Genomic DNA, 26,546 nt, shown 5'->3' on the forward strand with positions numbered 1-26,546 from the left:
TCGTCCCTTGGGCAGCTTACGTTTCGTTCCCCACCCTCACTTTCTCCCTCTTTCCTTTCTCTTCCCCTCACTTTCTCCCTCTTTCCTTCTCTTCCCCTCCCTTTCTCCCTCTTTTCCTTCTCTTCCCCTCCTTTTTCCCCTCTTTCCTTCTCTTCCCCTCCCTTTCTCCCTCTTCCTTCTCTTCCCCTCACTTTCTCCCTCTTTCCTTCTCTTCCCCTCACTTTCTCCCTCTTCCCTTCTCTTCCCCTCCCTTTCTCCCTCTTTCCTTCTCTTCCCCCTCCCTTTCTCCCTCTTTCCTTCTCTTCCCCTCCCTTTCCTCCCCTCTTCCCTTCTCTTCCCTCCCTTTCTCCCTCTTTCCTTCTCTTCCCCTCCCTTTCTCCCTCTTTCCTTCTCTTCCCCTCCCTTTCTCCTCTTTCCCTTCTCTTCCCCTCCCTTTCTCCCTCTTTCCCTTCTCTTCCCCTCACTTTCTCCCTCTTTCCCTTCTCTTCCCCTCCCTTTCTCCCTCTTCCCTTCTCTTCCCTCCCTTTCTCCCTCTTTCCTTCTCTTCCCCTCCCTTTCTCCCTCTTTCCTTCTCTTCCCCTCCCTTTCTCCCTCTTTCCTTCTCTCCCCTCCCCTTTCTCCTCTTCCCTTCTCTTCCCCTCCCTTTCCCCCTCTTCCCTTCTCTTCCCCTCACTTTCTCCCTCTTTCCCTTCTCTTCCCCCTCCCTTTCTCCCTCTTCCCTTCTCTTCCCCTCCCTTTCTCCCTCTTCCTTCTCTTCCCCTCCCTTTCTCCCTCTTCCCTTCTCTTCCCCTCCCTTTCTCCACTCTTCCTTCTCTTCCCCTCCCTTTCTCCCTCTTTCCTTCACTTCCCCTCCCTTTCTCCCTCTTTCCTTCTCTTCCCCCTCCTTTCTCCTCTTTCCTTCTCTTCCCCTCCCTTTCTCCCCTCTTCCTTCTCTTCCCCTCACTTTCTCCCTCTTTCCTTCTCTCTTCCCCTCCCTTTCTCCCTCTTCCCTTCTCTTCCCCTCCCTTTCTCCCTCTTTCCCTTCTCTTCCCCTCCCTTTCCCCCTCTTCCCTTCTCTTCCCCTCACTTTCTCCCTCTTCCCTTCTCTTCCCCTCCCTTTCTCTCCTCTTCCCTTCTCTTCCCTACCTTTCTCCTCTTCCCTTCTCTTCCCCTCACTTTATCCCTCTTCCCCTCCCTCTTCTCCCTCTTTCCTTCTCTTCCCCTCTCTTTCTCCCTCTTTCCTTCTCTTCCCCTCCCTTTCTCCCTCTTTCCTTCTCTTCCCCTCTCTTTCTCCCTCTTTCCTTCTCTTCCCCTCTCTTCTCCCTCTTTCCTTCTCTTTCCCTCCCTTCTCCCTCTTTCCTCTCTCCCCCTCCCTTTCTCCCTCTTCCCCTCCCTTTCTCCCTCTTTCCTTCTCTTCCCCTCACTTTCTCCCTCTTTCCTTCTCTTCCCCTCCCTTTCTCCCTCTTTCCTTCTCTTCCCCTCCCTTTCTCCCTCTTTCCTTCTCTTCCCCTCCCTTTCTCCCTCTTTCCTTCTCTTCCCCTCCCTTTCTCCCTCTTCCCTTCTCTTCTCCTCCCTTCCTCCCTCTTCCCTTCTCTTCCCCTCCCTTTCTCCCTCTTCCCTTCTCTTCCCCTCCCTTTCTCCCTCTTCCCTTCTCTTCCCCTCACTTTCTCCCTCTTTCCTTCTCTTCCCCTCACTTTCTTCCCTCTTTCCTTCTCTTCCCCTCACTTTCTCCCTCTTTCCTTCTCTTCCCCTCCCTTTTTCCCTCTTTCCTTCTCTTCCCCTCACTTTCTCCCTCTTTCCTTCTCTTCCCCTCCCTTTCCTCCCTCTTTCCCTTCTCTTCTCCTCCCTTTCTCCCTCTTTCCTTCTCTTCCCCTCCCTTTCTCCCCTTCCCTTCTCTTCCCCCCTCCCTTTCTCCCTCTTCCCTTCTCTTCCCCTCCCTTTCTCCCTCTTCCCTTCTCTTCCCCTCACTTTCTCCCTCTTCCCTTCTCTTCCCCTCCCTTTCTCCCTCTTTCCCTTCTCTTCCCCTCACTTTCTCCCTCTTTCCTTCTCTTCCCTCTCCTTTCTCCCTCTTTCCTTCTCTTCCTCCCTCCCTTTCTCCCTCTTCCCTTCTCTTCCCCTCCCTTTCCCCCTCTTCCTTCTCTTCCCCTCACTTTCTCCCTCTTTCCTTCTCTTCCCCTCCCTTTCTCCCTCTTTCCTTCTCTTCCCCTCCCTTTCTCCTCTTTCCTTCTCTTCCCCTCTCTTTCTCCCTCTTTCCTTCTCTTCCCCTCTCTTTCTCCCTCTTTCCTTCTCTTCCCCTCCCTTTCTCCCTCTTTCCTTCTCTCCCCCTCCCTTTCTCCCTCTTCCCTTCTCTTCCCCTCACTTTCTCCCTCTTTCCTTCTCTTCCCCTCCCTTTCTCCCTCTTTCCTTCTCTTCCCCTCCCTTTCTCCCTCTTCCCTTCTCTTCTCCTCCCTTTCTCCCTCTTCCCTTCTCTTCCCCTCCCTTTCTCCCTCTTCCCTTCTCTTCCCCTCCCTTTCTCCCTCTTCCCTTCTCTTCCCCTCCCTTTCTCCCTATTCCCTTCTCTTCCCCTCACTTTCTCCCTCTTCCCTTCTCTTCCCCTCCTTTCTCCCTCTTTCCTTCTCTTCCCCTCACTTTCTCCCTCTTCCCTTCTCTTCCCCGCACTTTCTCCCTCTTTCCTTCTCTTCCCCTCCCTTTCTCCCTCTTCCCTTCTCTTCCCCTCACTTTCTCCCTCTTTCCTTCTCTTCCCCTCACTTTCTCCCTCTTTCCTTCTCTTCCCCTCCCTTTCTCCCTCTTTCCTTCTCTTCCCCTCCCTTTCTCCCTCTTCCCTTCTCTTCCCCTCCCTTTCCCCCTCTTCCCTTCTCTTCCCCTCACTTTCTCCCTCTTTCCTTCTCTTCCCCTCCCTTTCTCTTCTCTTCCCCTCCCTTTCTCCCTCTTTCCTTCTCTTCCCCTCCCTTTCCCCCTCTTCCCTTCTCTTCCCCTCACTTTCTCCCTCTTCCCTTCCTTTCCCCTCCCTTTCTCCCTCTTTCCTTCTCTTCCCCTCCCTTTCTCCCTCTTTCCTTCTCTTCCCCTCCCTTTCTCCCTCTTTCCTTCTCTTCCCCTCCCTTTTTCCCTCTTTCCTTCTCTTCCCCTCCCTTTCTCCCTCTTTCCTTCTCTTCCCCTCCCTTTCTCCCTCTTCCCTTCTCTTCCCCTCACTTTCTCCCTCTTTCCTTCTCTTCCCCTCACTTTCTCCCTCTTTCCTTCTCTTCCCCTCACTTTCTCCCTCTTTCCTTCTCTTCCCCTCCCTTTTTCCCTCTTTCCTTCTCTTCCCCTCACTTTCTCCCTCTTTCCTTCTCTTCCCCTCCCTTTCTCCCTCTTCCCTTCTCTTCTCCTCCCTTTCTCCCTCTTTCCTTCTCTTCCCCTCCCTTTCTCCCTCTTTCCTTCTCTTCCCCTCCCTTTCTCCCTCTTCCCTTCTCTTCCCCTCCCTTTCTCCCTCTTCCCTTCTCTTCCCCTCACTTTCTCCCTCTTCCCTTCTCTTCCCCTCCCTTTCTCCCCTCTTTCCTTCTCTTCCCCTCACTTTCTCCCTCTTTCCTTCTCTTCCCCTCCCTTTCTCCCTCTTTCCCTTCTCTTCCCCTCCCTTTCCCCTCTTCCCTTCTCTTCCCCTCACTTTCTCCCTCTTTCCTTCTCTTCCCCTCCCTTTCTCTTCTCTTCCCCTCCCTTTCTCCCTCTTTCCTTCTCTTCCCCTCCCTTTCCCCTCTTCCCTTCTCTTCCCCTCACTTTCTCCCTCTTCCCTTCCTTTCCCCTCCCTTTCTCCCTCTTTCCTTCTCTTCCCCTCCCTTTCTCCCTCTTTCCTTCTCTTCCCCTCCCTTTCTCCCTCTTTCCTTCTCTTCCCCTCCCTTTCTCCCTCTTTCCTTCTCTTCCCCTCCCTTTCTCTCCCTTTTCCCCTCTTCCTCCCTCCCCCTCTCCCTTTCTCCCCCCTTTCTTTGCTCCATGTAGCTCCACAGTCGTTTTGAGCCATTTTTTGACGTTTTATTTACAGCTGGAAAGCACGGGCGTATTGTATTGTATGAATAACCCAGAAGACGTAGGAATGGTTCATTGCACTTGCGCATTATATTTGTACCGATACAGAGCCGCTTCATCTGTCCACACTACAGCGAAGCGCTACAGTACCGATACTGTACCGGTACGAAACCCATACATTTGTGGCTTTCGTACCGATACAGTTATACCGTTACAGTACCGGTATAGTTGCTAGTGTGGACAGGTGTTGCGGTACGAAAGTAGTTTCGTATCGGTACAAAATCCCTAGTGTGGACAGGGTATAAGTTGGGATTAAATCCATCATGTTAATATAGACCTGTGGTTTGCCTTGCATCCGGACCTAGTCTCAGAGCTATTGTTCAAGAAAATTAACACCTTCTGATTTAGACAGGGGTGGCTTTCCTGGTAACGGTGCAGTTTAAGGCTAAAGAAAGCGTTTAAAGACACTCTTAAGCAAAGAACGTTGTCTCTGTACGTGGTTTTCCCGAACTCATTCATAAGAAGAAGGAGTATGAAGAGTAACTTTGTGAAGAGTTTCTCTGCAGCACGCGTCCCCAATAAAGGCATTAGTATTTGCTAAATCCAGTTGATGAGTACACACGGCGTTCGTTTTTAACCAAAAAACAATGAAATATAGTGTTGAATATGTGAATATATTGTCGTGTCATTAAACATTACATATATATGTGGTAATTAATTAATAATTGAAACTATTTTACATTTTTGGACAATAATTTTTTTTATTCCAAGTGTGTTTATTTTTAATTAAATGAACAAATGTTCACACAAATGAATAAGCAAATAATAAGCTAAATAATTAAGTAAATGTTTTCCCTGAGCTCGCTCATTTCACTGTTACCCAAACATACAGTCAGGATTATTTCAACTGTTATCCACAGTGCTAAGTTGGCAATATTCTCTCTTACATACAGTATCATTAACAGTTATTCCACAAAATCGAGTCGTACATGAGCTGATGGCTGACGAGGCGCGTAGCACCGAGTTGTCTATAAGCCATGTATGACAAGATTGAGTGGAATAACTGTTTTATTCTATCCACATTCACTGGATTTTGGGAAACAGAGCATTTTTATTTTTAGCAAATTTGATGAATAAAAACGTTATACAAAACGTCCAACAAAATCATTTCTGCTTAGAATGGAAACAAACTGGTGAAATGACAGGAGCAATTTGTGAAAAATGCGATAATAATAATTCTTGAAAAATAGAAAAGATACATTCTTTCAATCAAATACTTTTATTCTATGTTTTCTTGCTTTTTTTATTTTTTGGGTTTTTTTTTCAAGTAGTGTTTTTATTTCGTTCTCGAAACACGCTCTGCCATTTTGCTTTTCTCTACTCACGGTATACGAGCTGATATCCTGGTAGTAGAGTAGCCAATCAGAGCGCACGATTGCTCATATCCAGTGAATGTGGATAGAATAAGTTTATATATTTTACACACACACACACACACACACACACACACACAGTGTAACAGGTGCAAAAATTTGTCTCATTTATGACACTAAATGAGATAATCACTCATCTAATGGAGTTAAATTTGATTAAAAAGTGGCGATATCAATGTGACATTACGATATCCATACATAACTCTATAACATGTTCTGCATATATTTATTTAATAATTAACTCGATGTAATTGCAATGTACAAGAAAAATAATTGAACACCAGACTCCGCCCACTGACTGTGGAGAGTCCTTCGGAGGCGCATGAGCATTCTGTGTACTCAGCTATGAGGAGACGTTCTTTGTTATGAAAGAGTGATCCAGGTCAATCATAAGTTAAGAGCGAACTAAAGAACTATTTTGCCAATGACGTTGTTTGGGAAAACCACATTAGCTTAATGATGGATCCTAAGAGGTAATTAAAGATGCTCTTAGCCTTAAGAGGCTTTCAGGAAACCCACTCCTGATTAGAGAATTCAGCAGTGCTGTGGTATTGGTAGTGTATCTATGCTTAAACCTAAGTTATAGAAATATTTCACCACCATGGACACACAGCCACACTCACCTGTAGCATGAGGGCGTGTGGCGAGTGGACGAAGATCGAGGCGTTCTCTCTGGGAGAGGATTCCAGACACAGTTGAGCATCCGTGGCTTTCGCGTTATAGGTAAAGCAGATGCTGCTGGCTAACTTCCCATCATATAACACCTGCTTATGATGCTCAGCCAGATGGATATCGCTCTCCGACTTAAACTTAAACGTGCTCTGTGGGGACACAAAGACAGAGGGCATAAGAAAGTTTCATCACAACAAAGAACCAGCTCCAGGAATCAACCAGTTCATGTCAACCTAAAACAGCAGGTTTCTTTTATGTGATTAAAATCATGCAACGCCTCAAGGGTATGATGAATTATGAATGAGGTGAGTAAAAGCCATCATGGCTGGAGTTGAAGAGGGCAGCTGTGGAATGCAGTAATTGAGTCATCATTTGTCGTATTGGTCCTGCTCTCGAATAACACTTCAATCGCTTCTAATTCAATACGTCTGCACTTCTACTGCAAACATCGGCAGCCTGCGGGGTTAGCTGAAGAGCAGAAGGAGAGAGCGCAAGAGAGGGCCTACTTTGGACCCTGGATGATCTGGAGAGGTTGTGTAAAGAGGAATGGTCTCAGACGCCCTGCTCTGTTTTATCCAACCTCATAAAATGTGATCGGAGAAACTCAGCGCTGTTTTATTCACAAATGGAGGTTGTACAAAGTATTAATTGGAAGGGTACAAATAATAGTAGCACATATCTCATCTCATCTCATTATCTCTAGCTGCTTATCCCGTTCTACAGGGTCGCAGGCAAGCTGGAGCCTATCCCAGCTGACTACAGGCGAAAGGCGGGGTACACCCTGGACAAGTCGCCAGGTCATCACAGGGCTGACACATAGACACAGACAACCATTCACACTCACATTCACACCTACGGTCAATTTAGAGTCACCAGTTAACCTAACCTGCATGTCTTTGGACTGTGGGGGAAACCGGAGCACCCGGAGGAAACCCACGCGGACACGGGGAGAACATGCAAACTCCACACAGAAAGGCCCTCGCCGGCCACGGGGCTCGAACCCAGGACCTTCTTGCTGTGAGGCGACAGCACTAACCACTACACCACCGTGCCGCCCAGTAGCACGTGTTTTTTTTTTTTTTAAACAATTATTTCTTGATGAGGGATTTGTTTTTCTCTGAATAAATGTATTTCAATTAAAGGTTGGATTTTTCCCATTTTTTTTTTTCAGTAGGAGATGAAGCAACTTCACCAAAAGGTGGATTTTGATTTTTTTCTAACCCTTTCTACTAACCTTTACAAGGGGTGCCAATAATTGTGGAGGGCACAATCTCAAAACAGAGACCTGTATCGTCACGCTTACAGATTCAACAAGCAAATATGTTTGTATATTGACAGATCCAAAGCCTATATTTGTATATACAGTATAATTCATTTAAAGCTAAGAGTCAGTATATCAGACACTCGCTGGCCGTGCTGTGAAAATTGTCCATGCAGACGCTCATCTAAGTTTCAAATCTGTCATTGCTTAACCCTTGAATATTTTCTATCATGAATACTATCATTAAAAAGCTTATAATCTCTGCTTTCCAAAGAAATGTATCTGGTTAAGATCTGTTCAGTACTTTGGGAGTAACGGCAGGTTGAAGTCGGTACAACAGAGTAAAAACTCTGCTCACGGGACGTCAGGAAACTGCCATCAGGAAACTTTTCTTTTTGAGTCACGGGAAAGCGGTCAGGCTCTCTCTCTCTCTTCTGATCGGTGTCCGAATATCAATCAGATAACTTTTATAGGGATGTTCTCTCGCTCTCACTGTTTCTGATGAAGGATTCAACAAAATTTTCCGTCAGCTAGTTTTGATGTTATGATTCAGAAGAGACTTTTGAAGTGACTTTTCATAGCTTTACCTACTTTTTTTTTCAAATGAAACTGATTCATGTAAATAAATAACGATTTCAGAATATAACTGTAGTTGTTTTGATGAAAAATATTGAGATCTTCGTGGTCGGAATGAGATTTTAAAAAACCTGAAGTCAGAAACATGAGTGTCAATTTCAGTTCAGTTAATGTGAATTGTTTATTGGATGTGGATCACGCAGTTTTTCAAGGTTCGCCTTGAAAGCTGCAAATATTAATCAAAGTAATCATTTATAATATTTAATCTAAACACTAGTAGGCCCTACTTTTGAGAAATGCAAAGGCCTACAGAGCACAAAGAGGGGATTAGAAATAATCTTTTATTAATCTTTTTATTGAGTTTACTGATTTAACCTTTTTTTGCCTAATTAGCATATGTAATACTAATTTGCATCATTTGCTTTTACTAATTTTTCATACTTTGTATTCAGTATACAACCATCTATGTACGTGCCAATTTCCATGTAAATATCTCGAAAATTAAAAAAAGTTATTCAGAAAAAAAACAAACATTTGATCTCATTGGTTAATGAGACCCATTTTGGACCATGTGATCCTCAGACAGTATTGCGACAGTTTTCTAAAAATTAAGCCGTTTCTTGAATCTTTGATTTGTAATATCTCAAGAACAGGAAAACATATCTTAATTCTGTAAAAAGCATGCTGTTCTGCGTTAAATTCTGAATTCAACGAGAGCAGTTTCAAGCAATATGGATTGAATTTGAATTTTCATCTGATATGCCTACTAAGAAGTATGACTTTGTTTATTGTTCATCCTGTGAGCAGCCATGTTGATTCACTTACTGAACTTGAGGTCAAGGAGACCGTCCCTAATTCCTGAGTTGGAATTCCAGGATAATGGAATATCCATTGTATTTTTTTTTTTTTTCTGAGTCAGAGGTTGGAAATTTCGCACTGTGACATCTCATCTCATCTCATCTCATTATCTGTAGCCGCTTTATCCTGTTCTACAGGGTCGCAGGCAAGCTGGAGCCTATCCCAGCTGACTACGGGCGAAAGGCGGGGTACACCCTGGACAAGTCGCCAGGTCATCACAGGGCTGACACATAGACACAGACAACCATTCACACTCACATTCACACCTACGGTCAATTTAGAGTCACCAGTTAACCTAACCTGCATGTCTTTGGACTGTGGGGGAAACCGGAGCACCCGGAGGAAACCCACGCGGACACGGGGAGAACATGCAAACTCCACACAGAAAGGCCCTCGCCGGCCACGAACCCAGAACCTTCTTGCTGTGAGGAGACAGCGCTAACCACTACACCACCGTGCCGCCCGCACTGTGACATATTAGCTGAATCCAGTGTTAGACCATTTGCACGAGTAGTGTGAGGATGTTTTCAACAGTGGCATCAAGTCACTCTGGATAAGATGTAAATGTAATGTAGGTATGTTGAGGTTTATTATAGGACAAGGAGCCCCAAAAAAAGGAGAAGAAGACCTCTACAAACGAGAGTAGGCTGAATTATTCCTGGAGGTTCTGCGACTCATTACTCTTACGAGACTGCAGCTTGGTATGTTTGTGGGTTGAGATTTTTTTTCCCCCCACACTGCACCACAAAAATGAAGCTGGATTTAGCACTGAGGTGTTAGGATGACAAAACAATGGGTGGCTCTGGAAAATACGAAACAGAAAACTAAAATCTCACCAACGGCTTCGTACTGCTAAAGTATTTACAGCAATTATCAGACAGAAGCCAATGGATTTACACAATGAGACAGTCCTTACAATGTGAACACTGGGCTGCAAATTGATTCAACAGCTTCACACAAACCAGCCACTCCATCAAGTCATGTGCAAAATGGTTGCACTGTGTCATAAAAAGCAGACAGACCAGAGATTCAAGCATTCATCAGTGCTCACTCAGTTGCGTTTGACAAAATTTTAGTGAGTTTGACTGTGGAGTAATTCGGTTTGATTTTATTTAGTGTAAATCTGGATGTAAATTTAGATCCACGTCCCTGAGAAAATCCCTGTGAGATGACATGAGTTAGGACTGGGACTGTTTTGGCCTCTGGAGGCCACTGTTATTTCCTTTTTTGGCCATGTTTGTTTTGGGCCTCTAGAGGTCACCACCGTGTTCTGTGTTTTGTTTTTGTCTTATTGCCTGTTTCCTGCCCCGCCCTGTCCTTAATTAGTTTGTGTATTTATACCCCTGAGTTCAGTCCTCTTGGAGTCTTTGTGCTATGTTTAGCTCCAGTAACCTCTGTTCTGATTTCCTCGCCCGTGGCTTTGTGGTTTTTGTACTTTGCTTTCTTTTGGACTTTTTGGACTTTGTGTTTACCATTTTGGATCCTCTGAGCGTTTGTATTTTTGCCTCTTCTTTTCTGGTTTTTTGGTTCTTTGTTTCTTTGAACTTTTTCCTGGTTATCTTCTGAGCGTTTGGATTATACTTTTGTTTTTGCCTTGGATTGTAAATAGTGTAAATATTGTAAATAAACCTTTTGATACTTTTTCTACTTCCGCCTCACGCCTCTGCATTTGAGTCATCCCCCTGGTGGCCTAGTGGGGGTTTGCTGGATTATCACACCAGCGAACCAGGTTTGAATCCCAGCAAAACCCTAACAACATGAGGGAGAAATCTTCTCCCTCTTCTGGGTGAGCGTGGGATTACAAAAAGACAAATAGTAAAGGAGAGTTGGGGCGGCACGGTGGTGTAGTGGTTAGCGCTGTCGCCTCACAGCAAGAAGGTCTGGGTTCGAGCCCCGTGGCCGGCGAGGGCCTTTCTGTGTGGAGTTTGCATGTTCTCCCCGTGTCCGCATGGGTTTCCTCCGGGTGCTCTGGTTTCCCCCACAGTCCAAAGACATGCAGGTTAGGTTAACTGGCGACTCTAAATTGACCGTAGGTGTGAATGGTTGTGTGCAGGGTGCGATTTGTCAAAAAACCAGAAGGGGGGATGTTTTTTTTTTTTAATCGTGAAACGTCACAAAATTAAGGTAACAATAGGCTAACAGCTCAATAACATCCGATGATATCAAATGAATAACACTAAATGAAAACGAACACTAAACCAGATATAGTAAATTCATCTTCCTATCTCTCTGACTAAATACACGAACACTAACACACAACAAAGTTCGCATTGCTTGTCGCGTTGCTGTGATGTTTCTCTCCCTCCAGATTAAATGGACAGTGACTCGAAAATCACTAAAATATGTATGTAAATACTAAATGAGCAGTTTGAATAATATGTAAATACTAAATGAACAGTTTGCTCTGATGGCGCAGTTCATGTGGCCTTTTCTGCTTTCCCGTCGATGCGCTATCCGCCGCGTTTCGCCCTTCTTTAATCCACATTTCTGCGAATTTCTCAGCAGGGAAGGAACGCACGTCTGGCCCATTGACAGCGAGGAAAAGAAGGCTGTCAGTGTGGATACATTCATTCTGTTGCGCTCATCAGTAAGGATGTGATTCATGGTGCTAAATCCACGTTCACACTCTGATTATCTACAATGCATCTATTTGCTGGGGATGTTCGTAGGGTTGCCAACTTTCTCATATCCAAATGAGGGACACTTTGTTCCGGGTGTGGACAAGTACCGGTACAGGCCCTGTACACGCACCCCAGCGCCCCAAAATAGTTACAGTACCGAATCGCCTTTAGGTGAGGGTTTCAAATGTAGGCCACTACAAATTCATTTCTAAAATAGAGCTTTTAAAAATTAAGACCAATTAATGGATTTTTTAAGTAACTTAATGCAAAATAACAAACAATTCTAATATTATTGTCTCATTTTTCTCTTTTAAACTTTGGCCAAATAATTCATCAGGCCATATTTATGAAGGCAATGTCATAAACTGAAAAATGATTTGCTGTAGCTGTAAAACCCTGATATTTGCTTAATTGTCCATTTGAAAATCCTAAGAACCTTCTGCAATGCTAGCAGAAGAAGAAGAGAGAAAGACATCACAAAGGCAGGAGTGAGGCAGAAAAGCTCCCCTACTATAGACTGAGGTCTATCCTGTTTCGGAAGGTTTTTTTTTAAGCTATCTGCTATCCTTATCGAACAGTTAGGCTGTATCCACTGGCTGCACCATCTGCTCTAGTTTAATTTGATGCCTATTTTGTCAGTATAGCTTAAAAATTCAGGATATGGCAACAGTGAATGGTTTTAAATCGCAGATGACCGCGACTCGCGGTAATAGCGCTTCTCATGGCAATTACGCAATTTACACCACAGCATTGGAGTGAGGGGCAGGATCTGTACCTGATGGGACAAATTAAAATTACCCAAAAAACGGGATGTCCCGCCCAATATGGGACGGTTGGCAACCCTAGACGTTCGTGAACATCAAAGCTGCCACTTCGGGTCATTTTGAAAGTGAGTGCAATGTAGACCATAGAAAACTGTGTCACAACATGCCTGTCATGTCAACTTTTTTTTTGGTTTGTTTGTTTTATTGACGGGGTTGTCCCCGAGGATTTTTTTTCAGCAGAGATAAAAACCAGAGGGGGGGATGATCCCCACCATCCCCCCCAGCAAATCGCACCCAGGTTGTGTGTCTATGTGTCAGCCCTGTGATGACCTGGCGACTTGTCCAGGGTGTACCCCGCCTTTCGCCCGTAGTCAGCTGGGATAGGCTCCAGCTTGCCTGCAACCCTGTAGAACAGGATAAAGCGGCTAGAGATAATGAGATGAGATGAGTTGGGATGGGGGAGACTTGGGACAGTTTGTATTCACATAAATTACTTTCAACCAATCAGGTTTTAGATGACATCTGACGTTAGATGTTGCCCCTTAGAGTAACCATGAAGATGGACACTGCAGTAAGCACGGGCGATTGCTCTAAGACAACGAGGGAGGCTCAGCCTCCTCTAAAAATGACGAACATCGTGTAGGATGAATTGCGCTAGGCTTATGTTATAGCCGACCTTATAACATTGCTATTTCAGATCCAGAATCATAGAAATATATGTGCTCAACCTAACTCCAGTGCGAAATCATTCCGTTATAACTTTCCCCAGTTCGCCTAATGTGTGCGTGAGTTTTTCCCCCTCGTGACAGCGCGATGCAGCCCAGCCTCAGTGGACTTCAATGACATTTGGGAGCTATGCGCTTTTCAATCTCAAAATGCAAGATGGTTATTGGACAAATACTGCGAAAACGCCCGCCCACGGACTCCCAGCGTCAGTGGACTTCAATGACATTTGGGAGCTATGCACTTTTCAATCTCAAAATGCAAGACGGTTATTGGACAAATACTGCGAAAACGCCCGCCCACGGACTCCGAGCCTCAGAGTATGAGGGACATGTCAGTTTCCGCGAGGAGACTGGTGATTGGTGAAAGCGGCCGGATAGTTTCTTTGATTGACAGTTCGTTTCAAATATAGACAGGCAGCGGTGAATTTCAGTTCAGTCCCATGCGGATTCGCAAGTGCTGTGGTGTATTGTAAGAGATCAGCTTACATTTCAATTTCATTCATTACATACGCTTTCTACCAGCTTTTTTAGTTTGTATATATTTTCATTGTAAATAAAGTGTAAATATAGTGTTGTCAAGTTTGCTATCTTAGTTCCAGAAATGTCGTTTATTTGAGTGACTGAACTTGAACTTGAGGGGGCTAGTCAGCTAGCAAGAAAGCTGCGCACGGATGCCAAGCATTGCTGATTTAATTTTGGCGAAGCCATTTGCCAGTCTTCCTTTCAAGGAAAAAATTAAAATTAAAGAGCAGGGTACACCAACGCCTCAAATTGACTTGGTGAAAAAGGTAGGGAATAATACTCGTTCCTTTCAGCTCTCCTGGTACGAGAAAGTGAATTGGCTAACAGCAAGTGACCCACATCAACAACAGTAAATAGGCTACTTTAGTAAAATGTCATGGATGGACCAAAAATATAGAATCTATTTAAAATGTTTATGCTGAGTATATTATATTGGAATATATATTTTTCTGGATATGAATTAAACACAGCTACAATTTGGAAAACATTTTTAAACAAAAACACAGCCGAGAACATTTCACACTACAGACCTGGATTAAAAGTGAAGGGTTATCAAAATTGTCAATAAAACATTTCTCAGTCAAAATAAGTAAAATATAGGGAAAGTGTCATTGAATGAAATGTGTGGCACCCAGCTCTATGTTTGGCTCCCCAAGGTCAGTGCTTGTGCCTATTCCAGAACACTCTGCTGTTACTGCTGAGGTTCCTGACAAAGAGCTGCTTTCAATAGTGATCAATTTTTAAACAACATACCACAATTTTAAAATATAAAATGTTAAAATATACCCCTCCCCCCCCAACACCACCATCATGTATATTGGACAGTAGGCTAATGGGCCAAAAGAACCTGTTATTTCACAGTTTGTGACCCTGCCAACAATCAGCCAGATCAGAGGCAAGAGTATGGGCAAAATTGATGTGTTTTTTCATTTTTCTTTTAAAATCTGGAAATATCGTAACCCACCAGCCTCCCCTGTTTGAAAGACTACCAGCCGCCACTGGCAGTAAGGTTTATACAGTTCATTTTTTTATGACCCAAAACTTAAAAGTATTTTCTATTTTGGTTCCACCTCCATTCTATGGTGTAATGTACGCTGGGGAATTGGAGATTTGTTAGGAATTAAAGTCTGTAGCCTTGAGTTACCAGATAGAGTATTATTTATTAAACTTAAACTCTGAGGAAAAAATATTTAAGGTTTTTTTTTTTCCCCCAAAAGGGCCGGATGGGGAGAGTTGGGACAGTTCATGTTATAGGTCTTGGTATTTTTTTTTAAATAGGTAACGTTGTGTTTCATTTTGCAAATTAACACACATTTATTTATATATTTATTCATTTATTTGCTTGCTTGTTTGATCATATCCCTTTATCCAAATTAATTTCCACTAATTTACATGAATGTAAAAAATGTAGCTGTGTAACTACGAAGGTGTCAGTACTCCAGAAAACTCCAAACGCAAGTACAGAAATAAATCAACTCAGAAGTGATACAGTGAAATAATACTGGCTGGCTTTTTTCGTGGTATATCAGATATATTCCATTCAGCTAGCATGATATTGAACGAGTCGAAGACGAGTAGCTGAATGGAATATATCTGATATACCACGAAAAAAGCCATTATTATCATTATTATTAATAGACATTCAAAATCCTCTCAAAATCTTCCACATTTAACAAAGCAAATCTGGTGGCCATGTTTGTTTACAAATTGTCATCATTGCTCACAAGCGCGGAAGTTTTACGTGTAATACGTATCTTATGACCGTGAGCTGACCTAGTGGTTAGTGTGTCCGTTCTACTCGCAGTCGGGTCATACCAAAGACCACCATAAAAATGGTACCTACTGCCATCTGGTAAGGCACGCTACAATACAGATGTAAGTAGGGAGTCAAACTCTCGCGGTGACCAGAGGACTAACCCCCTAGCTGTATAGACGAGAGGCCGAGGGCTATGGAAACGGAGATCAGCGCCGCACCCATATGCCTCAAAGAGTTTGTTTGTATGGGGACAGGAGACTGCCTGGGAAGACCAGATACTGGCGTGGAAAGGACTTTGGCTTGATACATACACATCCATATTTTTTCACAAATATAATATGTAGCACTGATGTGCACCATAAAAATCACACCCAGATAAAAAACACCAAATCAATATATTGACCAAAGTCAAATAAAATGCTTGATTAGAAAATAAATGATTCGCTGGACATTTATGGGTGGCTCGACGTGTTCTTGTCAGGTTCCGCACCCTGCTGGCAGTAACTGATGATATAATACAGTCCTTTTGAGGCAAAAACCAGCCAAACAAGCATTTATCTTCTGTGTCAGTGGCGAAGAAGCAACAACAACAACAACGAGAGAAGTTATAGTGTGAAAAACATCCTGCAGGCCAAAAAATATTTCAGATATTTAGCAGTTGGCGGACGTAGCATTGAAAACTGATGGCGGAAAACAAATTTGTACTGCTCTCTTTTTGTTTTCTCTGTTTGTGTTAATATTTGTGCAAATTATTTTTCAAAGGCTTTTTAAAGCCACTTTTCTTAAATAAGTGATTTTTTTTAAAAGGGCAATAGTGTTGTTTTGTGACATGGTTTTATTTTTATTTTTAAAAAATTGTGTAAAAAATAAAATATTCTTACTTTTAATTAAAAAAAGTCATTTGTTTATAATATAATAGATTCAGGTTTTAAATGTCACTAAAAAATAGATTTTAAAAAATATTCAAGATACAGTGTCATGCAAAAGTATTCATCCCCCCGGTGTTCATCCTGTTTTGTTGCATTACAAGCTGGAATCAAAATGGATTTTTTTTTTTTTTGGGGGGGGGGCATCATTTGATTTACACAACATGTCTACCACTTTAAAAGGTGCAAATTGTTGCTTTATTGTGACACAAACAATAATTAAGATAAAAAAATAAAAATAAAAAACAGAAATCTGGAGAGGCGGCACGGTGGTGTAGTGGTTAGCACTGTCGCCTCACAGCAAGAAGGTCCAGGTTCGAGCCCCGTGGCCGGCGAGGGCCTTTCTGTGCGGAGTTTGCATGTTCTCCCCGTGTCTGCGTGGGTTTCCTCCGGGTGCTCCGGTTTCCCCCACAGTCCAAAGACATGCAGGTTAGGTTAACTGGTGACTCTAAATTGAGCGTAGGTGTGAATGTGAGTGTGAATGGTTGTCTGTGTCTATGTGTCAGCCCTGTGATGACCTGGCGACTTGTCCAGGGTGTACCCCGCCTTTCGCCCGTAGTCAGCTGGGATAGGCTCCAGCTTGCCTGCGACCCTGTAGAACAGGATAAAGCGGCTACAGATAATGAGATGAGATGAGATGAGAAATCTGGAGATTTCTGCAACATGAAAACCAAGGAGCCTCCAAACAGGTCAGAGACAAAGTTGTGGAGAAGTATAGATCAGGGTTGGGTTATAAAAAATATCCCAAACTTTGAATATCCCATGGAGCACCATTAAATCCATTATAGCAAAATGGAAAGAATACGGCACCACTACAAACCTGACAAGAGAAGGCCCCACCCACCAAAACTCACAGACCGGGCAAGGAGGGCATTAATCAGAGATGCAACAAAGACACCAAAGATAACACTGAAGGAGCTGCAAAGATCCACAGCGGAGATGGGAGTATCTGTCCATAGGACCACTTTAAGCCGTACACTCCACAGAGTGGGGCTTTATGGAAAAGTGGCCAGAAAAAAGCCATTGCTTAAGAAAACACGTTTGGAGTTTGCCCAACAGCATGTGGCAGACTCCCCAAACACATGGAAGAAGATTCTCTGGTCAAATGAGACAAAAATTGACATTTTTGGCCATCATGGGAAATGCCATGTGTGGCGCAAACCCAACACCCTGAGAACACCATCCCTACAATGAAGCATGATGGTGGCAGCATCGTGCTGTGGGGATGTTTTTCATATGCAGGGACAGGAAAGCAGGTCAGGACTGAAGGAAAGATGGATGGCACTAAATACAGGGCAATTCTGGAGGAAAACCTGTTTGAGTCGGCCAGAGGTTTGAGACTGGGATGAAGATTCACATTCCAGCAGGACAATGACCCTAAACATACTGCTAAAGCTACACTGGAGTGGTTTAAAGGGAAACATTTAAATGTCTTGGAATGGCCTAATCAAAGCCCAGACCTCAATCCAATTGAGAATCTGTGGCATAACTTGAAGATTGCTGTCCACCAATGCAACCCATCTAATTTGAAGGATTTAGAGCAGTTTTGCCTTGAGGAATGGGCAAAAATCCCAGTGGCTAGATGTGCAAAGCTAATAGAGCCATACCCCAAGAGACTTGCAGCTGTAATTGCAGCAAAATATGGCTCTTGTACTAAGTATTGATTTTGGAGAGTGAATACCTCTACATACTCCAGATTTCTGTTTTTCATCTTACTGTTTGTGTCACAATTTAGAGAGAGAAAAAAAAATCACCTTTAAAGTGGTAGGCATGTTGTGTAAATCAAATGGTGCTAATCCTCCCAAAAAAAAATCCATTTTGATTCCAGCTTGTAATGCGACAAAACAGGACAAACACCCATGGGGATGAATAGACACTGCAAGACACTGTATAATACATTCAGGTTTTTTAATGTCACTTTAAAAGTAGATTTTAAAAGATCTCATCTCATCATCTCTAGTCACTTTATCCTGTTCTACAGGGTCGAAGGCAAGCTGGAGCCTATCCCAGCTGACTCCGGGCGAAAGGCGGGGTACACCCTGGACAAGTCGCCAGGTCATCACAGGGCTGACACATAGACACAGACAACCATTCACACTCACATTCACACCTACGGTCAATTTAGAGTCACCAGTTAACCTAACCTGCATGTCTTTGGACTGTGGGGGAAACCAGAGCACCCGGAGGAAACCCACGCGGACACGGGGAGAACATGCAAACTCCACACAGAAAGGCCCTCACCGGCCACGGGGCTCGAACCCGGACCTTCTTGCTGTGAGGCGACAGCGCTAACCACTACACCACTGTGCCACCCCTCAGTGTGTACATTTTGAGAAAATATTCCAGCAAAAATCAAGACATCCTCAAAAGAAATGTTTATACATGCAGTGCAGAGCGTTATGTTTTACAGTATAAGAAAGAGAGAAAACAAGAACTGAAATAACATTCGTAACTAAAATCAGTGTGTGATTTCAAGTCGAAGTCATTTTCATTGTGAATCTTTCTCAGAAGTTTACCTTCATACTTCATGCAAATTTAAGACTGAGTACTTTCTTATTGGAGTAAAATATCTGCAGTTGTACTTTTACTAGATTTGATTTGGAAGAGTAGCAGCACTTTTACCTGATTAAATAATTCACCACCTCTATTTCTCAGTCAATAAACTCATTCATCCCTCGTTCGCAGTGAAAAGGCAGTTCACTTCCCTTCCTCCTGATCTCTCACTAACATGTATCACCTTCCTCATAGGTCACCACTGCCATTACATCACCGGCTGATGTAACCACCGCTGGAGTAAGTCATCATCCGTAGAACAGAAATCAGATGTGCTTTAACGGCATGGTAGTTAATCTCAGTATGAGAGAAATCCTGGGCTTAGTAATGCTAATTAATCTCAGGAGTGTGGCAGGTCTGGTTGTTGCTGGTTGCGAGACAGAGCATGAATCATTCGTTTCTCTGATCACATGGATTATTAGAGGATAATAACTCAAACAACCCACACCACCCATGCACTATGAGAATAAAACCAACAGTGCTGTTTAATATCTCCAGAGCTCCTGAAACCATAAACAGGCCTCAGCAGGTGAATTTACATAGATCTAACAACGTAGATGTTTAATTCAAGTTTGATTTTAAGACACTGAAGAAAATCATCCTATCCTGAGAGCATTGGAAGTGAAGTGGTTATACACTCACACTCCACTTGTTCTTGATTCCAAGATTCCTGTTCTTGGCTGCAGGAGTGGAACCCAATGTGGCCTTCTGTTCTGTTGTTGCATGCTGAGATGCTTTTCTGCTCACCACAGTTGTAAAGAGTTGCTATGAGTTACTATATCTCATCTCATTATCTCTAGCCGCTTTTTCCTGTTCTACAGGGTCGCAGGCAAGCTGGAGCCTATCCCAGCTGACTACGGGCGAAAGGCGGGGTACACCCTGGACAAGTCGCCAGGTCATCACAGGGCTGACACATAGACACAGACAACCATTCACACTCACATTCACACCTACAGTCAATTTAGAGTCACCAGTTAACCTAACCTGCATGTCTTTGGACTGTGGGGGAAACCGGAGCACCCGGAGGAAACCCACGCAGACAACATGCAAACTCCGCACAGAAAGGCCCTCGCCGTCCACTGGGCTCGAACCCGGACCTTCTTGCTGTGAGGCGACAGCGCTAACCACTACACCACCGTGCTGCCCAGTTACTATATCTTTCCTGGCAAAAAAAAAGCTCGAACCAATCTGGCCATTTTCCTCTGACCTCTCTTATCAACAAGACGTTTGTTTCCACCCACAGAACTGTCACTGCTCACTCGATGTTTTTTTGTTTGTTTGTTTTTCACATCATTCTGTGTATAGAGACTGTTGTGTGTGAAAACCCCAGGAGATCAGCAGTTTCTGAAATACTCAAACCAATCCATCTGGCTCAAACTAACACCCATGCCACAGTGAAAGAAAGTCACACTTTGAGATCAAAATTCTGATGTTTGAAGTGAAGTGAACATTAACTGAAGCTCTTGATTTGTATCTGTAGGATTTGATGCATTGTGGTGCTGTCAAGGGATCGGCTGATTAGAGAACTGCATCAAAAAGCAGGTGGGTGGATGGATGGGTATTCTTAATAAAGTGGCCAGTGAGTGAACACCCTGGATGGGGGACCTGAAAGAAACCTACATGGACACTGGGAGAACATGAACCTAAACTCTACATGGACGGTAACCTAAGCTCAGGGACCCTAGACCACTTTTTTGGGATGGTGCCAATAAAGAAGTATGGTCATGAACCTACGAACCAGGAACTAATGTCTTTCATGTATTTGTTTTTGCACTCACATTATCTATCTAACACTAGCCAGGCTACTGCCTAAAATTAGCATCTCATTGAAGACATACACAAATTTCATGCAAACAGGAGCCCAAGCTCAAACCAGGGGGCTTTGAGGTGGCAACGTTCCCCTGAATTAACTTGTGATGTCATCTCTGGGAATAAAAGCAGTGCAGCTACAGAAAGCCAATTATGTGCCATTCTCTGTTCACAAGAAAAAGATTTTGCTCAGTAGCTCTTAGGCATGTGACGATAAACTAGACAGATCCTGATACAGGCTTCACAGGATGACAGTGACACAAAAAATGTTTAAATAATATTGACTGGCGTTGAGTGGTATATCAGATATATCCCATTAGCTGAATGGAATATATCTGATATACCACGAAAAGAAAGCCAGCCAATATCTCATTCTCATCTCATTATCTGTAGCCGCTTTATCCTTCTACAGGGTCGCAGGCAAGCTGGAGCCTATCCCAGCTGACTACGGGCGAAAGGCGGGGTACACCCTGGACAAGTCGCCAGGTCATCACAGGGCTGACACATAGACAAAGACAACCATTCACACTCACATTCACACCTACGCTCAATTTAGAGTCACCAGTTAACCTAACCTGCATGTCTTTGGACTGTGGGGGAAACCGGAGCACCCGGAGGAAACCCACGCGGACACGGGGAGAACATGCAAACTCCACACAGAAAGGCCCTCGCCGGCCACGGGGCTCGAACCCGGACCTTCTTGCTGTGAGGCGACAGCGCTAACCACTACACCACCGTGCCGCCCGCCAGCCAATATTATTATTATTATTATTATTATTATTATATACACCTTCCTTTTGGGTGTTCAACGCGTCTTTCTCCTTCAAAATCCTCTCAAAATCTTCCATATTTAACGAAGCAAAACCGGAGGCCATGTTGGTTTGCAAATTGTCCCAGTCGCTCGCTAGCGCAGAAGTTTTACATCCCTGATGTGTGACATCATGTTGTCTTGACAACCATGCAATATCGTAAACCATATTCAACGCTCATTCTCCACTGGGTAGAGTAACATAATACACGTAGGATAAGTGATATGCTAACAATATTGCATGCTATCAAACGAAATGCATGCAATATTGCATATGTAATATTCAGTGGTGGCTGGTAGTCTTTCAAACAGGGGAGGCTGGTCGGTTACGATATTTCCAGATTTTAAAAGAAAAAACATCAATTTTGCCCATACTCTTGCCTCTGATCTGGCTGATTGTTGGCAGCGTCACAAACTGTGAAATAACAGGTTCTTTTGGCCCATTAGCCTACTGTCCAATATACATGATGGTGGTGTTGGGGGGGGGGGGGGTATATTTTAACATTTTATATTTTAAAATTGTGGCATGTTGTTTAAAAATTGATCATTATTGAAAGCAGCTCTTTGTCAGGAACCTCAGCAGTAGAGCTGGGTGCCACACATTTCATTCAATGACACTTTCCCTATATTTTACTTATTTTGACTGAGAAATGTTTTATTGACAATTTTGATAACCCTTCACTTTTAATCCAGGTCTGTAGTGTGAAATGTTCTCGGCTGTGTTTTTGTTTAAAAATGTTTTCCAAATTGTAGCTGTGTTTAATTCATATCCAGAAAAATATATATTCCAATATAATATCTCATCTCATCTCATTATCTGTAGCCGCTTTATCCTGTTCTACAGGGTCGCAGGCAAGCTGGAGCCTATCCCAGCTGACTACGGGCGAAAGGCGGGGTACACCCTGGACAAGTCGCCAGGTCATCACAGGGCTGACACATAGACACAGACAACCATTCACACTCACATTCACACCTACGGTCAATTTAGAGTCACCAGTTAACCTAACCTGCATGTCTTTGGACTGTGGGGGAAACCGGAGCACCCGGAGGAAACCCACGCAGACACGGGGAGAACATGCAAACTCCACACAGAAAGGCCCTCGCTGGCCACGGGGCTCGAACCCGGACCTTCTTGCTGTGAGGCGACAGCGCTAACCACTACACCACCGTGCTGCCCCCCCAATATAATATACTCAGCATAAACATTTTAAATAGATTCTATATTTTTGGTCCATCCATGACATATTACTAAAGTAGCCTATTTACTGTTGTTGATGTGGGTCACTTGCTGTTAGCCAATTCATTTTCTCGTACCAGGAGAGCTGAAAGGAACGAGTATTATTCCCTACCTTTTTCACCAAGTCAATTTGAGGCGTTGGTCTACCCTGCTCTTTAATTTTAATTTTTTCCTTGAAAGGAAGACTGGCAAATGGCTTCGCCAAAATTAAATCAGCAATGCTTGGCATCTGTGCGCAGCTTTCTTGCTAGCTGACTAGCCCCCTCAAGTTCAAGTTCAGTCACTCAAATAAACGAAATTTCTGGAACTAAGATAGCAAACTTGACAACACTATATTTACACTTTATTTACAATGAAAATATATACAAACTAAAAAAGCTGGTAGAAACCGTATGTAATGAATGAAATCGAAATGTAAGCCGATCTCTTGCAATACACCACAGCACTTGCGAATCCGCATGGGACTGAACTGAAATTCACTGCTGCCTGTCTATATTTGAAACGAGCTGTCAATCAAAGAAAATATCCGGCCACTTTCACCAATCACCAGTCTCCTCGCAGAAACTGCCATGTCCCTCCCATGTAAGGCTGGGAGTCCGTGGGTGGGCATTCTCGCAGTATTTGTCCAATAACCGTCTTGCATTTTGATATTGAAAGCGCATAGCTCCCAAATGCCATTGAAGTCCACTGAGGCTGGGCGGCATCGCGCTGTCACGAGGGGGAAAAACTCACGCACACATTAAAGTTATAAGGGAATGATTTCGCACTGTAGTTGGGTTGAGCACATATATTTCTATGATTCTGGATCTGAAATAGCAATGTTATAAGGTCGGCTATAACATAAGCCTAGCTCAATTCATCCTACACGATGTTCGTCATTTTTAGAGGAGGCTGAGCCTCCCTCGTTGTCTTAGAGCAATCGCCCGTGGTAATATTCTGATCGAAATGTAATCTCAATCAGAATATTACATTTATTTGGTAATAACAACAAATTGAACCACTGTAACATCAGTACAGTGTATTGTAAGAAAAGTAGATCTGGATTTATAATATAAGATGCAATTTTCATCTATTATTACCTCTACCAACTGTGTTGAAGGAGGTTATGTTTTTGCCTCCATTTGTTTCTCTTCCCAATGTAGCTCAAAAAGTAGTGAACAGATGTGGATGAAATTTGGAGGAAAGGTGAGCCATGGGACATGGAACATCTCATCTCATTATCTCTAGCCACTTTATCCTTCTACAGGGTCGCAGGCAAGCTGGAGCCTATCCCAGCTGACTACGGGCGAAAGGCGGGGTACACCCTGGACAAGTCGCCAGGTCATCACAGGGCTGACACATAGACACAGACAACCATTCACACTCACACCTACGGTCAATTTAGAGTCACCAGTTAACCTAACCTGCATGTCTTTGGACTGTGGGGGAAACCGGAGCACCCGGAGGAAACCCACGCGGACACGGGGAGAACATGCAAAGTCCACACAGAAAGGCTCTCGCCGGCCACGGGGCTCAAACCCGGACCTTCTTGCTGTGAGGCGACAGCGCTAACCACTACATCACCGTGCCGCCGGACATGGAACAATTAAGCAGATTTTGATACAAATCCGGATATGTATGTGGCTCCAGGATTCTTTTGTCTCTTCACAACATAACTCAAAAAGTAGCGAATGGATTTGGATGAAATTTGGTGGACAGCTTTAGTATTATCCTACGTTCAAGTGATTCGATTTTGATGTTGATAACATGTGGCTTGGTGGAGGTATGGACTCTACCATGTGCCCTTCTAGTTAACATCATATTTGACTCTTTTTCAGTGTCATAAATGTATTCAGTGGCAACTGACATTTTAACAATTTGAGTCATCACCTCTCATACTGCTGTCTGATATTCACCTGAAATACACAATTGCGTCACGCTTACCAGTCTAACTGTACAGATGGGGGAAAACAATTGTGATTTTCTTTTGCATTTCCTCATCGATTCAAAAACCAGAATGTCAAGGACATACTGTAGCTCATTGAGCCTGTCATCAAAACAACCATGATGACCAAAACATCAAACAGAACTGAAATGCGACAATGTGAGAGAGGACCAACCTCCATGACACATTGCTTACAACAGGAAAATCAACAAAGGACTAAATTTTGTTCCCCAAGGGAAGATCGACCCAAAACATCGATCAGAACTGAATTCGCATGATAAATGAGAGAGGAGATACAATTCTAGTCAGAAAAAAATGTGTTCAGTTGACCTGATTTCTAATTTGTTAGTAAAAAATTGACAATGCAATGACCAAGTGTTGTGCAGAAGGTCGAGTTCTTTCAAATAAAACAATCAGAACTGAAATCCATTGAGAATTGAGGGAGGGAGGAGACATGATTTCACTGAAAATAAACAAAGTTGGAAACACATTGATTACAACAAGAAAATTAACAAACAAACGACCAAGTTTTGTTCCTCAAGGGAAGATCCACACAAAACAATCAATCAGAACTGGAGTCAGATGAGCAACGAGAGAGGCGATATAATTCGAGTGAGAGGCCTGGAAAATTTGCTAATTTGGCCTAATGGCTAACTTGTTAGCAAAAAAATTGACAAAACAACCAAGTTTTGTGCGTAATGATGAGTTCTTTCAAACAAAACAATCGGAATGGAAATCTGCGGCGAACTGATGGAGTAGATATGATTTAACTGAATTGTGGACGACTGACGGACACCACGCCATGGCAACAGCTCATCGGCCTTATGGCCAGATGAGCTAACAACAACAACAAAAACAACATTCATGCCTGATGACTCTTATAGAAACTCATTCTTGTAGAAATATTCCATTACCAGCAACCTGTGGAAGAACATTTTGGAGTATGGGTTCTACTGAACCTAATTCCCGCTTGCAAATTATTCTGAAAGGCCAATTAGTACAGACTGGATTCCAACTCGCACACAACACACTAAATAGTATGTCTAAATAGTATTAACATCATTGGTGCTGTGTGCTAGCATGGGGTTGGGAACTTGACCCAAGTATTCATGAAAATGAGGATATCATTATCTGCTGCTGTTACTGTTTCCTCATCAGTATTCCAAAGGTCCTGAAAATAATTATGATGCACAGTAGCATGACCACCACAGTTACCGAGCACTAGTTGAAAGATTAACTAATATTAGCTAAGAAAACAGAAAATCTATCTGCCAAAAGGGCTAAAAAGAAAGAACAAGAAAAAATTACTTTGGCTAGTAATGCTGACTGATCTGATCTTTCCATCAGCTCGGGGGTAAACCCAGATTACAGGTTCATCTGTGGTGTATAATTGCTTTCCCCTGTAGCGGGTTCTTCATTATTTCTAATAACCTGCCTGTCCTGATGGTGTGTTTCTCAGCTAATTGAAGGTGAAGATCCTTCGAGGATCTCATGCTTGAGAGCACCAAAAAGCTGTACAGTGCCTGGATTATGAGTGGTTAGGGAATGGATTTTTTTTGAAGGGAAATTCACTTTATTGGTTCAATGAAATCCTTATGCTCTGCAAAGTAGAAGGACATAAGGATGAAGAAAACAAGTCATTTTTAATCACATCCAATGAGAATGATAGTTAGGCTTTGACACAAAAGCTTAACAGTGTGTAAAGCAGACGGGAACTCGACAGAGTGCATATCTCCGCCAAACCACATATTATCAACATGAAAATCAAGTCACTTGAAACTAGGATAATACTAAAGCTGTCCACCAAATTTCATCCAAATGCGTTCACTACTATGAGTTACGTTGGGAACAGAACAAATCCTGGATCCGCATATATATATTTGAATTTGCATCAAAATCGAAACACTTGTACCTTGGCCCATGGCCCACCACTCCACATTTCATCCAAATCCGTTCACTGCTTTTTGAGTTACGTTGGGAAGACAAAGAAAGAAAGAAAGAAAGAAAGAAAGAAAGAAAGAAAGAAAGAGGGTGAAAATATAACCTCCTCCAACAAAGTTGTTGGAGGTCATTAAAGATGTAACAAAATGACCCTGCCTTTTTTTTTTTAATTATTAAACATGAAA

General features: G+C 43.3%; 1 protein-coding gene across 1 annotated transcript in view; it reads right to left on the reverse strand.

Annotated features, from left to right (window-relative positions):
* Positions 1-26,546, reverse strand: part of nbeab (neurobeachin b) — a 793,085-nt gene that overhangs the window by 695,575 nt on the left and 70,964 nt on the right. Inside the window, exon 9 of the mRNA XM_060943557.1 lies at positions 6,032-6,229. Within this exon, the coding sequence (XP_060799540.1) occupies positions 6,032-6,229 (198 nt within the window). The remainder of the gene's footprint in view (positions 1-6,031; positions 6,230-26,546) is intronic.

This window comes from Neoarius graeffei, chromosome 17 (assembly GCF_027579695.1).
Source record: "Neoarius graeffei isolate fNeoGra1 chromosome 17, fNeoGra1.pri, whole genome shotgun sequence".
Classification (NCBI taxonomy): Eukaryota; Metazoa; Chordata; class Actinopteri; order Siluriformes; family Ariidae; genus Neoarius; species Neoarius graeffei.